We start from the raw sequence: 14,773 nt of genomic DNA on the forward strand, positions 1-14,773 counted from the left end.
TGAGCACTTGCTGACATTCCCCTTTTTCCTGCGGGGCTGGTAGCCCACCTAACGGCAATCACTTATTCCACCTTTCCTGACCATTGAATGCGAGAGAGAGGCACTCAAAACATCAGTGTGGTTACCGCCTCCCTTGTCCGAAACCGGACCGAGGTCAGCCTTTAAGTTTACATCATGCTGAGGGTCACTTCCTGGCACTTTCTAAACACTGACAGAGATAAGGGGAGCATACAACACGTCATCCTACCGACCAAGGAATGTCAACAATGCAGCCTGAACCATGTGTCCTTGTAGTTCCCAAGGGCTGTTTAGAAGTTGAACAGTTTAGAAATTGCCTTTCAAGACAGAGAATTAATGCCCCTGAGCTAATCTCATTAAATTTTCATACCACGCAGGAATTGCCAGTTTATTAAAGACCCCCAATTTACCTCAGTTCCTGGCAATGCCCACCTTCTTCCCAAGACCTCACGGGTGTCAGGAGGGCCTGTGAATGGATGGTTCCCCGCCGCCGTCCGTCTCCCCCCCCCCCCTCCCCAATCTATCCCCCACTTCCAGTCAGCTCTCTGGTCCGGTGTAAGGCCGCCAACCCTCCAGGTTAGGCCCTGGAGCCTCCAGCAATGGTCGATCAATCTCCAGGGCACTGCTGCCCTGGATAAAAATCACCGGGGCCTGAAAAAAAAGATGGATGACAAAAGAATGTATCTGATCATTTCTCTTCACCAGGTGTAAAAGGTTCGATAGTCAACCATCGCCCAATTGGTCAATGAACCATTTTGCCTTCCGATTGGCGGAGGAAGGCCGAGCGTCACAGGATGGATGAGTTGGCCAACTAGGGCGTGGGTCTCTCTTTACGTAGCCCTCTCACCTGTATCCCCAGGAGCAGTTTGGTGGGGGTAGGTGGGGTGGGTGGGGCGGGGACGGTGGTGGAGCAGGAAACTATCATAGATTATCATAGAATTTACAGTGCAGAAGGAGGCCATTCGGCCCATCGAGTCTGCACCGGCTCTTGGAAAGAGCACCCCACCCAAGGTCCACACCTCCACCCTATCCCCATAACCCAGTAACCCCACCCAACACTAAGGGCAATTTTGGACACTAAGGGCAATTTAGCGTGGCCAATCCACCTAACCCGCACATCTTTGGACTGTGGGAGGAAACCGGAGCACCCGGAGGAAACCCACGAACACACGGGGAGGATGTGCAGACTCCGCACAGAGAGTGACCCAAGCCGGAATCGAACCTGGGACCCTGGAGCTGTGAAGCAATTGTGCTAACCACAATGCTACCGCGCTGCCCTTAAGGTCACATAATCCCAGATGACCATCGGCTGCTTTCAACTTTGAGAGCTGACTGGTGGTTGTTTAACCTGAGGATCACCACTCCTCAGGCGAGGGGCATTCAGGAATAACCTGAGCCGGTACGGGAATTGAACCCTCGCTGATGGCCTCGCTCTACATCACGGACCAGCTGTCCAGCCAACTGAGCTAAACCGGCCCCACTTGAAGTAGGCTTCAATGAAGTTACTGTGAAAAGCCCCTAGTCGCCACATTCCGGCGCCTGTTGGGGAGGCCGGTACGGGAATTGAACCCGGGCTGATGGCCTTGGTCTGCATTACATGCCAGCTGTTTAGCCCACTGTGCTAAACCCAGCCGAAAAAAATAAATTTAGAGTACCCAATTCATTTTTTTTTCCAATTAAGGGGCAATTTATTGTGGCCAGTCCACCTACTCTGCACATCTTTGGGTTGTGGGGGCGAAACCCACGCACACACGGGGAGAATGTGCAAACTCCACACGGACAGTGACCCAGAGCTGGGATCGAACCTGGGACCTCGGCGCCGTGAGGCAGCAGGGCTAACCCACTGCGCCACCGTGCTGCCCATAACTGGAGACTGGATGGGACCGCCTCAAATCTGCCCAGGTGACGACCCCCGACCCCCCCCCCCTCACCATTTGCCCTTTGAACTTGTGGACGGGGCAGCAGGATAGGTGAAGCCCACCCGCTCAGTGGTCAAAGGTCATTTTCTGTGGTCCCTCTCCCAGAATACAGTGGGTTTACAGTGGATTCCGTTGAGTCCGAACCTCCAGCGGAAGACACGACGCCGAGTCAGGAACAACAGCTGATCGGATTCACACAGCCGGCAACGGCAGACGACAATAACGTCGACCTGGGTGAACTGATGTCTCGAATGCGCCACCATATTCTCGTCAACAGAGTCCGGGTGAGGATTGCAGATTCTATCACTCCTCGTTTTTACTCTCCTTTCTTGTTGTTCCTCCTGTTGGATTTCCCCCCTCCCCCCACACCCACAATGCCCCCCCCCCTCCCACCCAAAACCCACATTCCCACCCCCACACACCCCAGCGCGCACAGCCCTCCCACTTCCTAACCCTCACCCATCTGCTTGATCGGCATCCCATTCGCCACCTTAAACATTCACTACCGACTCAGAGTGGCAGCCGTGTGTACCATCTGCAAGATGCACTGCAGAGACTCAACGAGGCTCCTGTGACAGCACCTTCCAAACTCATGACCACTACCGCCTCGGAGGACGAGGGCAGCAACCACATGGGAACACCACCACCTCCAGATACCCCTCCAAGCCACTCACCGCCCTGACTCAGGATCATATCACCTGTTCCTTCACTGTCGCTGGGTCAAAATCCTTCCTAAAAGGGCGGCATGTGGCGCAGTGGTTAGCACTGGGACTGCGGCGCTGAGGACCCGGGTTCGAATTCCGGCCCTGGGTCACTGTCCGTGTGGAGTTTGCACATTCTCCCCATGTCTGCGAGGGTTTCACCCCCACAAACCAGAGATGTGCAGATTAGGTGGATTGGCCACGCTAAATTACCCCTTAATTGGAAAAAACAAAATAATTGGGTACTCTAAATTTATATATAAATGTGTAAAAAACGAAAGAAAAATCCTCCCTAACAACACTCTGGGTGTTCCCTACACCTCAGGGACTGCATTGGTTAAAGAATTGGTTAAAGCACACCGCTACCTTCCCAAGGGCCATTAGTGATGGGAATCAATGCTGGCCTCGCCCACACCACTCTAACCCAGGAACGTAGGGACAAAACGTACCCCCTTCGTTCCCCCATCACCACCACCCCCTGCCTCCCCTACCACCACCTGCCCACTGGTATTCGGATGTGTGAGTGTTGGACGGTGAACACATAGGATAAACTGCTCCCCTACCCACCAAACCCCCCACTCTGCTGGTCTAACTAAAATATATTTCCCTTTTCAGACCGTTGATTTCATTGAGGACTTTGATGCTTTACACAGTGGCCGAATAGCCATCCCGGTCTTCAGGAGGACTCTGAGTATGATCGGGTTCAAACCTGAGCTCAGTGACGCCCAATTCAGAGCTTTAGTGGAATGTTATGAAGATCCCACGATGCCTGACCATGTCATCTGGACTAACTTCACCAAGGACATTGACTCAGGTACAGAATTCTGGGTAGGAGTGAGAGACATTCTTAGAAACACACACAGAAAATAGAAGCAGGAGGAGGCCATTCTGCCCTTCGAGCCTGCTCCGCCCTTCACTATGATCATGGCTGATCATCAAGTTCAATACCCTGACCCTGCCTTCCCCCCCATATCCCTTTAGCCCCAAGAGCTATATCAAACTCCTTGAAATGACACAACGTTTTGGCCCCAACTACTTTCTGAGGGAGCGAATTCCTCAGGTTCACCGCTCTCTGGGTGAAGAAATTTCTCCTCACCTCAGTCCTAAAAGGTTTGCCCCTTATCCTCAAACTATGACCCCTAGTTCTGGACTCCCCCACCATCGGGAACATTCTTTCTGAATCTACCCTGTCTAATCCTGTTAGAATGTTATAAGTTTCTATGAGATCCCCGCTCGCTCTTCTAAACTCCAATGAATATAATCCTAACCGACTCAGTCTCTCCCCATATGACAGTCCCGCCATCCCAGGAATCAGTCTGGTAAACCTTCGCTGCTCTCCCTCCACAGCAAGAACATCCTCCTCAGATAAGGACACCAAAACTGCCCACAATACTCCAGGTGTGGCCTCACCAATGCCCTATATATTTGCGGTAAAACATCCCTATTCCTATACGCAAATCCTCTCGCTATGAAGGCCAACGTACCATTTGCTTTCCACTGCCTGCTGTACCTCCGCGCTTACTTTCAGCGACTGATGTACGAGGACACCAAGAACTCACTGAGTATAACTGGAAGTGTCTTTATAAAGATAATCTCTATGTAATCTTTATTATCTTGACTTTGCGACGCTCCCTGTGCCCTACCAGTCTGTCCTTGTCAGAGGTCCACTCTGGCATGGATATCTTGTAGAACCATCTCTTAATTTAAGGGTTGCCTCACTCCTATTTAAATAAACGTCAATTCTCTTCCCAGTGTTTACGCTTCCCGAATTGGAGAAGAAACCCAATGTGAATGTCCCACCACTGGAGACTTACCAACTACCCAAGGTTGGCACCGTGGACGCCGACATCTTGGACCCCACGGACCGTGCTCAATTCGAGTCACTGATTTGCCGTCTGAAGGAACGGATTATCCACAGGCACCTCGAGACGTACCCCGTGTTTCGAGATTTTGATAGGTATGTTGGTTATTATTTTCCTTAAAAAAAAAGAAGCTCATCAGTGGAATCCTTAAATTAATATTAGGCTAGGTCTGAGGAATGGAGCAAGAGGAGGAGGTCATTTAGCCTCTCGGGACTGTTCCCTCATTCAACCAGATCATGGCTGACATATGGGAGATTGGAGAGGTTGCGATTGTTCTCCTTGCAGAGCGGAAGGCTAAGAGGAGATTGACGAGAGATGAGCCACAAAACCGCGTGCGATATGACGAGTCCAATTTGCCAATCAGAGGACCTGACCATTATCCCTGCTCTCCATCTCTTGCCAATTACCTAACCAGGTCAGTAATTTGCCTTCAATAAGCCTCAACTTTAGCCAGATGTCTCTTCTGAGAGATTTAATTTGATGCCTTCTGGGGATGCATACAAAACACAGACATAGACATTCTTCTGTCCATTAGTTCAGTCACGTCTTCAAATTCAATCAGTCGTCAGGACGTCCCTTTCGCAGATCCATGGTGAGCCTTCCTGGTTGGATGAAGATCAATGATTATCAATCTTCCTCTTCCCGCTCCAGGTGGTGTGCTGAGGCAGACTTTTGTCCGTTTCCATAGCTAGTAATTAATGGGGCAGGTCGTTATTCCGTCGCCAGGGGGCCGCTCCGCATCGAGCGTGATTGACCAGGAGTCTCTCCCGCTCTTACCGCCAACCATTGGCGTGTTTGGAAGGATTTTGTGGGCTGTTACTCAACCTGTTTGGCCGCGTTATGAACGCAGCTCCCTTGGCCGTCAAGTCCTGGGGTGGGGCCTCAAGTCAGCGATGCTACCCACTGCGCTGCAAGACCTCCACGGTTGTCAACGCCCTCGTTTAAGCAAATTAATCATGAACCCTGAAGCTTGAGCAGATCACGCACACCAGCCAGGGAACGGTGTGGTTTGCATTCGATACACGGCACAGTGAGGTGATTATCGACAGAATTGGGACAGCGACTGGGGAATTAAAACTATTTCAGCCCTGATTCCGGCCAATTTCGATGCTTCCGAATTCATACACCCAGCAAGTGCAAATCTCCAACCTCTTGGACACAGTCTCCTCCGGGTTTGACACCCCGCTCCTCACTAAGACACCCAGGCACAAGGTCACCTTCACTTCCCTCTGCGCATACATGGTGACACGCAGCTCTCGCCTCTGAATCAGATACCCAATTCCAAGCACTTGAGCAAAACTCTCTGCTGACACATCAGTGCTGTACCGGGCGGGGGAGTGCTGCATTGTTGGAGGTGTGTCTTTTTGTTCTCTTTTTGTCTGATGTTAAACTGAAACTCTTTCTGCCCTCTCAGGTGACCTAAAGGACCCCATTGCGTGATTTCATAGAGCCTGATGTTATCCCCAGCGTCCTGGACAATATTTATCCCTCATCGACCATCACTATCAGGGCATTATCTCATTGTTCCTTGTGGGTCCTTACTCAGCACTAATTGGCTGCGACATTCCTGGGCATGGCAACAATGACTACTTTACAAAAGTAGCTTTTTGGTTGTCAAGAAATTTATGAAACCCTGGGAGCTTCCAGGATTGAACTTCTGGCTGGCAAAGTTACACCCCCCCCAAAACAAAGCCAAGTGCTTGTAAAATGGGATCCTGCTTGGGTGGGGGACCTGATTGGGAGGGGCTCCTGATTGGGAGGGGGCCCTAATTGGGAGGGGGTCCTGCTTGGGAGGGGCCCTGATTGGGAGGGGGTCCTGATTAGGAGGGGCCGTGATTGGGAGGGGGCTCTAATTGGGAGGGGGTCCTGATTGGGAGGGGGCCCTAATTGGGAAGGGGTCCTGATTGAGAGGGGTGTCCTGATGGGGAGGGATCCTGATTGGGAGGGGGCCCTGATTGAGAGGGGTGTCCTGATGGGGAGGGGATCCTGATTGGGAGGGGGTCCTGATTGGCAGGGTGTCCTGATTGGCAGGGTGTCCTGATTGGGAAAGGGTCCTGATTGAGAGGGGTGTCCTGATGGGGAGGGAGTCCTAATTGGCAGGGGGTCCTGATTGGGAAAGGGTCCTGATTGAGGGGGGGGGGGGTGTCCTGATTGGCAGGGTGTCCTGATTGGCAGGGGGTCCTGATTGGGAAAGGGTCCTGATTGAGAGGGGTGTCCTGATGGGGAGGGAGTCCTAATTGGCAGGGGATCCTGATTGGGAGGGGGTCCTGATTGAGAGGGGTGTCCTGATTGTCAGGGTGTCCTGATTGGGTAAGGGTCTTGATTGAGAGGGGTGTCCTGATTGGGAGGGGGTCCTGATTGTCAGGGTGTCCTGATTGGGTAAGGGTCTTGATTGAGAGGGGTGTCCTGATTGGGAGGGGGTCCTGATTGTCAGGGTGTCCTGATTGGGTAAGGGTCCTGATTGAGAGGGGTGTCCTGATTGGCAGGGTGTCCTGATTGGCAGGGTGTCCTGATTGGGTAAGGGTCTTGATTGAGAGGGGTGTCCTGATGCGGAGGGAGTCCTAATTGGCAGGGGGTCCTGATTGGGAAAGGGTCCTGATTGAGAGGGGTGTCCTGATGGGGAGGGGGCCCTGATTGGGAGGGGCCCTGATTGGCAGGGGGCCCTGATTGGGAGGGGCTCTCCGTTGGAAGATTCACTTTAAAGTTAATCCAATTGCGAGAAAACTTTTTTTTTAACCAAAGGAGACTTTGTTCTGGGTTGTATTTTTGCCAGTTTGCCTGTAAATGGTATCAAAATATTTACCAGGGATTTAGCCACCACACGTGATTATACTCGTGCCAAAGCCAAGTGATAACTGGCGCCCACACTCAATTTGCACCGACATAGAGTCCATCCCCTTTCACCCACATGAGAGCAGCTGGTTTCAAAGAAGCAGCATTGGACACAAGCCCAACCTCCCAGTCAGGTAAAGATGATCAACTTGGGATGGAACGTTAGGTCATTCAGCCTGTCGAGCCTGCTCCACCATTCAATCAGATCACCTATCTCACTACCCCTTCCTGCGCTACCCCTATTTAATAGTTCACGGTAAGCAAACGTAAACAACATTTATTTGACAATAATTATCTACATGAGCACCTTTAGAACCTCACCAGGTTCTAACGGGGGAGCTCATACTCCTCAAGGAGCTCAGGGAAAACAATCATCCCCACACCGCATGTCCCTTGCAGGTTATTACACCCTTGATGTCATTAGTATTGTTCCAGGCAGGAGGGGGGTTAATTTAAATCCCAATAATTCCACCTCTCTCCACCTGTCTGTAAACAGAAAGGTGTTTTTGATTTGCTTCCCCCTTTATAAACAGCAACATATTTCCCAACGGCAGTTTTGGTGGTGTCCAACTTTCTAATCATAACCCTGCAGCAAACTCGAAATAGGACGAACTTAAAGGGTTAGTTTATTTGCACACACCCGAACCACCAGAGGGTCGCCACATCGTCTCCCAAGCAGTCCCAGTAAAAGAGGGATAGGGAAAAGAAAGATTTACAGGGCAAAGTACACAGAGATTGTTTCAGATGGGTCCAGAGCCCAGAATCAAAGTCCACTGAGGTATTCCTTCATGGAGGTCAGCAGGCTGAAGCCAATGGTGGAGGATTCACTTTTTTGCTGACGTTGACTTCATAAGGCAAGATACGCATGCAACCATGAATCAGTCTTGTAGGCGATGGTATAGAGGTTCCCGTAGAAACAGTGTAAATGGGGCCAATATTCAATCTGGCAGAACCTCTTTTCTGCGCTGCTGCTGCTAAATAGATGGAAAAATGACTGGCCAAGTTTGAAGTACAGCAAGGCAATATAACTGGTTCCACCAGCTGTGGAGGTTTATGCCATATGACTCCCACCTCTCCAGAATATCTTTGCCAAGGGATGCGACTTCCTTATCTGGGTTCCCGAGATGGTTGATTGTTCCAACCACTAAGAGTTGAAACAAAGTTGGCAGGATCCTTTGTCCTAGCAGATGAAGAGGCTCAGGTTGGCCAGTCCTGGCTCTTGGAATGCAGAAGACCTTTCTATAGTTCTCTTTGAATTTGGTCTCTGAAGCCCCCAGATGATTCTTAGTGCATCTTCTGAGATAACGAGGTGTAAGTTTCTTCGATACTGCCATGGTAGCTCCTTTTGTGCAGAGGGTCACACACAGACATAGCTCTAGCCATTTTAAAATGGCCTTTGTCCAGTTTTTTAAACTATAAAAATAGCCATGAGGATCTCTAAATAAATTTATAGTTGAAAAAAATGTACACGGTGAGACCCGGAGTATCTAGAAATCTGTCATGTCATGTGAGAGCACCTTTAAGAAATGGGTGTTTATCAATGATGTCAGAGAGTGGGTGGAGCTGGGCTGTCTGTCCGCTTTTTACTTTCGTTTTAGGCTGTTTGCTGCAGGGTGAATTTTAGTTTTGTTTTCAGTGTTGGAGCTGAAGCCAGACAGAGCAGGTGTACTGTTGATCTCTCTGCCCTGAAAAGACTATCTCTTGATCATTTGGTGAATTCAGAATTATAAATGTTCTCAGTAGTGACTGTAAACCTGATGTGCTTCTGGTAAAAGGCGTTTTAAGTCTTATGGATGTTAAAAGGAAAGAATTAATGGTTGCTAAGATGTTCACTGTATGTTTTAAAAAGGTTAACTTGAGTTCATAGAATAAACATTGTTTTGCTTTAAAAAATACTTTTCCATTTCTGCTGTACCACACCTGTAGAGTGGGCCGTGTGCTCCCCATACCACAATCTATTAAAGGTTGTGGGTCAGGTGAACTCCATGATAAACTTCTCTATAGCCTGGCCCATTACAGTCAATTTCTGTCTTGAGCGTGCCCGATTACAACTCCCAAAGATTTACCACCCTCTGAGTAAAAAAATTCGTAATAAGAAATGGAATGCGATAGTTCCCGAATGGAGGAGTTCATGTTCAATTAAAGCCAAAACAGGAATCGGTCATTCAGCCGGTCAAGCAATATTCCATCATGGCTGACCTAATTACTTTCTTGGCCAAGAAACCGTACACGGTAAATTCAGGCTCCTAGTTGGCCACCTCGGGTATGCGCTGTAGATGGTTGAGTTCCGCTCTCGTCACTGTCACTTTTCTAGATATAAAAATAACCACGTGTTTCGGGCCCAGTTCCGCCGGTGTCTTTCTCAGCTCAACCTGCCAGCGACCGACGAAGAGATGGACCTGCTGGAGAAAGTCTTCTCTGATGAACTGGGCTTCGACTACGTCAGGTTCCTGGAGCAGGTGGACCCACCGGAGAGACCGGAGAAGATGTGAGTATGAGTGTTGCCTTACTGGATGCCGTTAATGCGCGGCTCTTGGCTGGACTGGCCGGCGAGGTTTGACGCCTCCTTGCGATAGTTTTCATTCCTCGTCCTGATGATGGTTTACCTCAGGTTATGTCGGCACGGGTGTCACCAACATCCTGACATCTCAACTTAGCGGGTGTTCCCCGTGGTTAGAATTTTGCGCTTGCCGTGGGGATTTGCTAACCCGGGGCTGCATTGTGGCCCCCCTCCCCTTATTCAGGATGGTTACCCACCCCCAGAGGGGAAGGCAGGGAGCTCAGCAGCCCCATCACATGTGGTGGTCACTGCCGGTACAGCATCTCGAAGAAGATAGTTCCGCGCTAGGTGGAGTGGGGGTGGGTGTTTGGGGGGGGGGGTGATAAGTGTATGTGTCACCATTGCTGCAAACGCACCCCATTTCCATTGGGGCTCCCTTGTTGGCCAAAGAGTGTCTGACTAGGAGGACCTCCAACCCTGGTCAGCTGAGAGCCTTCCATCGCTTACCTGGCGGTTGTCCCTGAAGGCCGAGCATCCACCCGCTGTTTGTACAACGGCAACGGTGACAGGAAGGCGCTTCCAGTTGGCCACTTAAGTGGCTTAATTGGCCTCTAGGCCGGAGTGGTCACTGCTGGCAAGGTGCCCTGCTGGCCAAACACTTTCCAACAGGGTAAAGATCAAAAGATGGAACCCAGGTTGAATCGATTCCTCCCGTCAGTCTCAGGATGGCTAAGTTCAATGTGACTGTCAATGTACTAACTCAGCGTAGATCAGGAGAGGGATGGGAGGGGACACCATTGTTGCCGACCTATCTGGTAGAACCGGTTCCCAGCAAAGGCGTCCAAATGGGGGAGGATGGCTTGGCCGATCTGCCAAAGGTTGTCGCGAGGTCAAGCAGGACAAGGAGAGACCATGTGACATGGCTAAAGTCTGGCCATTGTCACAGGAGAGGTGACTGAGAGGTCACCTGAAGGCCATTGCTTACCCTGACTCTCTACCGGTTGATGCCCCACACTTTACCCTTTGGTAACTGTCCGGAAAAGCTCTGGTGCTCATCTCCTATTCTGCACCTCCCCCAGTCTTAGCTGGCCCACATTATTGAATCCCGAGCCAAGGGAGTTGGATACGGGGCTGCGGTGATATGGAGTTATGCCGGGCTCAGTTAGGCCTGAGAATCAGGAAGTTGGATGTCAGCTTGCGCTCGCCTATGAGCTGGTTGGACGTTTAGCATCCTTGACACTTTCGCATTTACCTCTGCACAGGTATAATAAACTAATGAACGAGATTCACCTGCTGAAAGAGTCAAGGAAAAGCCTTGAACTGGAGGCCGCAACTGACATTAACTGCATCTTAGAAAAAATTAAAACCAAGGTGAGCACAGTTTATCGGAGTCCATTCCCAAACTCTCTAACAATACCAAATTACAACACCATAATCACATCGCAGCTGTTATACAGAGTACCTAATTTCTGGCCCCTTGCAGCCTCCGTAGACCGGAGCTTTGCTGCCTATATCCTCCACCGTTCCTTTGCTTGCCGATCTACTTTGACGCCCAGTTTGGCAATGCCACGATTTTGAAATTCTCAGGCTTGTTCTCAAATCCCTCCATGGCGTCACGCCAAGCAGCCTCTGTAATCTCTTCCAGGCCCACAACCCTCTGAGATCTTGGTACTCCTCCAATTCAGGCCTTTTCTGGCCCTCCCTTTTATTCACCTCGCCACTGGTGGCCACGCCTTCAGCTGCCTGGGCCTTAAGCTCTCAAATTCCTTCATCTAAAGCACCTCTCCCTCCTTCTATAAGACTTATAAAGCTCCTTAAAACCAGCTTTGGCCACCTGTCCCAGTATCAGCGTCAATGTTAAAGGCTCTATATAAATGCAGCAACGTGTTCCATCTACAAGATGCACCGCAGCAACTCAGCAAGACTCCTTCGACAGCTACTTCCAAACCACCTGGCAGGAATCAGAGGGAACACCGCCATCCGCAGGTTCCCCTCCAATCCATTCACCATCCTGACTTGGAAATATATCGCCGTTCCTTCACTGTCGCTGGGTCAAACTCCTAGCAGCACTATGGGTGTGCTTACACCAAATGGACTGCAGCGGTTCAAGAGGGTGACCCACCATCGCCTTCTCAAGGGGCAATTAGAGTTGGGCAATAAATGCTGGTCTAGATAGCGACTCCCGCTTCCCATGAACAAATAATAAAACAAGCATCTCTTCACTTCTTCACATCATTCTGCAGGGAAAGTGTGCAAAGATACAGAAATGAGAGCTCGGGAGATGCAAACAGCCTCAAAGCCATGGCCCACTAACAACACTAGACATAGATGCAAACACATTTGAACTAGCAAGGACTTAGTGCTGGGGAAAATGCAAGTTAGACCATCGGTACGAGTAGGTCTGTGGCAGAGTCTGTGGGTTCAGCCTCAATACCAACCTGCCACTTGCTGGTTATGCTTCAACAATCAGATACTAATTTACCGGCCCTAAAGACTAATTATCCGACTGATACTGCTCAAGACTGACCGCGGGATTCTCCGACCCCGCCGGCCGCTGAATTCTCCGGCACCGAAAATTCAGCGGGGGCAGGAATCCCCGTTGATTCTCCGGCCCACAATGGGCCGAAGTCCCGCTGCTGTCATGCCAGTCCCGCCGGCGTGAATCAAGCCACCTACCTTACCGGCGAGACTGGAGGCGTGGGCCGGCTCCGGGGAGTGCCGCCATGGTGGCCTGGCCCGCGATCGGGGCCCACCGATCCGCAGGCGGGCCTCTGCCATGGGGGCACTCTTTTCCTTCCCCCCCCTCGGCCAGAGCCTCCGCGATAGCCGATGCGGCAGTGACCCCCCCCCCCTGCGCATGCGCAGGGATGACGTCAGCAGCCGCTGACGCTCCCGCGCATGCACGGACATCCGCCGCCCGGCGCAGTCCCTTCGGCCCCGGCTCGCGTGGCGCCAAAGGCCTTTCCCGCCGGCTGGCGCGCGTCAACAACTCCGCCGCGGGCCTCTCCCCTCAAGGTGAGGGCTTGGCCCCTAAAGGTACGGAGAAATCCCCACCTTTGGGGCGGCCCGACGCCAGAGTGGTTCCAGCCACTCCATCCCACCGGGAACTCCGCCCCGCCAGGTAGGGGAGAATCCTGGCCAAGGTGTGAACATTTCGAACCGTATGGATATATTTCCTAAAAAAGAGTCATTGATTTCAGGGTGGGGGAGCAATAATGTTGATGAGATGAATAATGACCTTGGTCGTAGGGTTGAGGTCATATCCATTTTTCCCATCGCAACCAACAGATCATCTACCAACTTCCAATGCCTGAACTGCAAAGTGTAATATCCCGTGCTGAAATGCCAGATGTCTAATATTGAATACACAGTACTTAACTTTGCAAGCCTATTAAATCTCAGCATTGACTATTGGGTTCAGTATAAAGATGAGCCAGATGCAATATTGCCGTTTTAATTTTACCATCCCCACCCGCCCCCAATGCTAAACTCACCCCTCTTCATATCTAATACCCCATTGGGAGGCTGTGAGGCTTTTAGCAAAACAATTGTGTGTTTAAGTCAGTGATTGGCAATCTAGGCTGGTGAGTGGGCCACACACGTGGGCCTCCTCCTCAGTGAAGTTGAAATCGGGGCTTGTTCACTGACCATGACTCTTGAATAAGATTAAATACATTTAATACATGCTGAATATTTCATAACAGGTTATAGAAAATGCTTAATCATTCATATATTAATAGCACTGCCATCAACTTCAAATGGGAAAGGGTGTGCAGTGGTGCAGTGGTTAGCACTGCTGCCTCACGGCGCTGAGGACCTGGGTTTGCGCCCGGCTCTGGGTCACTGTCCGTGTGGTGTTTGCACATTCTCCCCGTGTTTGCGTGGGTTTCGCCCCCACAACCCAGAAAGATGTGCAGCGTAGGTGGATTGGCCAGGCTAAATTGCCCCTTAATTGGAAAAAAATAATTGGGTACGCTAAATTTATTATTTCTTTATTTAAAAAAAAAGCTACAAATAGGAAAAATAAGATAAATATTTCAACTTTAGATGCTGAGGGAGTTGCGCGGCTCTCACAGTCAATGTTGTGAGCAATCAGCACGCACCTCACTTAACTCGTCCTTGATTTACGTGCAAATCTCTTCAGTCATACCGGTAGAGAAAAAAAACGACATGGACAGAAATCAGTGGACTGTGGCAACCCTACGCATGGGCAACGGTCATCAAAATGTCTCATGGGCCGCACTCAAGACCGAGATGGGCCGCGTGTGTCCCTGGGCCGCAGGTTGCCCACCACTGGTTTAAATTTTAGTGGTTCAGATGTGTGAGTGAGGAAACTGAAAGACAGATGTTTCCAGCTGCTCCTTACCTATATTGTGTTGCTTCAGACATACAGAAAACCGGTTAAGATAGGCGACCATATGAAGGACTTCGACAAGCTGAATAGTGGGCGTATTCTAAAGAATAACTTCAGGAGGGCCCTCGACTTGGATGGTTTCGAGTTACAACCTTCGGAGATGGCAATTCTCGAGAAAGCGTAAGTAGACACTGTAGACTTTCTGCTTAAGATGACAGGGCTTCAACCTGATATCATTGAAGTCATTCCCTTTTGAATTCCTGCCTTAAAGCCATCTTTCTCTCTCTGAGACAGTCCAGGCTTTTGGGCCAAGCTTTTGCTCATCTCTCTGAACATTACCTTTTGTGGCCTCAGGGTCAAATGTTGTTTGAAAGCGCCCCTGTGAAGTATCTTGGGCTGTTGTACTATGTTAAAGTTGCTATATAAATGCAAATTTGTTGTTTAGAGTCCAACAGCGATAGTTACAGTAACAATTCTTATCTGAGCTTCTGTTCATGCAGCAAGTTATGGGTTATATGGTCTTCTGCTGAGCCACTGAGTACTGGGAATGCTGGGAAAACTCAGCAAGTCTGGATGTATCTGTAAGG

General features: G+C 50.3%; 1 protein-coding gene across 1 annotated transcript in view; it reads left to right on the forward strand.

The window, feature by feature from the left end:
- The window catches only part of LOC140403641 (uncharacterized), a 95,038-nt gene that overhangs the window by 65,766 nt on the left and 14,499 nt on the right, over positions 1–14,773 (forward strand). Inside the window, exons 12-17 of the mRNA XM_072491790.1 lie at positions 2,043–2,221; positions 3,254–3,452; positions 4,391–4,595; positions 9,647–9,820; positions 11,095–11,203; positions 14,218–14,366. Coding sequence (XP_072347891.1) covers positions 2,043–2,221; positions 3,254–3,452; positions 4,391–4,595; positions 9,647–9,820; positions 11,095–11,203; positions 14,218–14,366 — 1,015 coding nt within the window. The remainder of the gene's footprint in view (positions 1–2,042; positions 2,222–3,253; positions 3,453–4,390; positions 4,596–9,646; positions 9,821–11,094; positions 11,204–14,217; positions 14,367–14,773) is intronic.

Source organism: Scyliorhinus torazame, chromosome 28, assembly GCF_047496885.1.
Source record: "Scyliorhinus torazame isolate Kashiwa2021f chromosome 28, sScyTor2.1, whole genome shotgun sequence".
NCBI classification, from domain to species: Eukaryota; Metazoa; Chordata; class Chondrichthyes; order Carcharhiniformes; family Scyliorhinidae; genus Scyliorhinus; species Scyliorhinus torazame.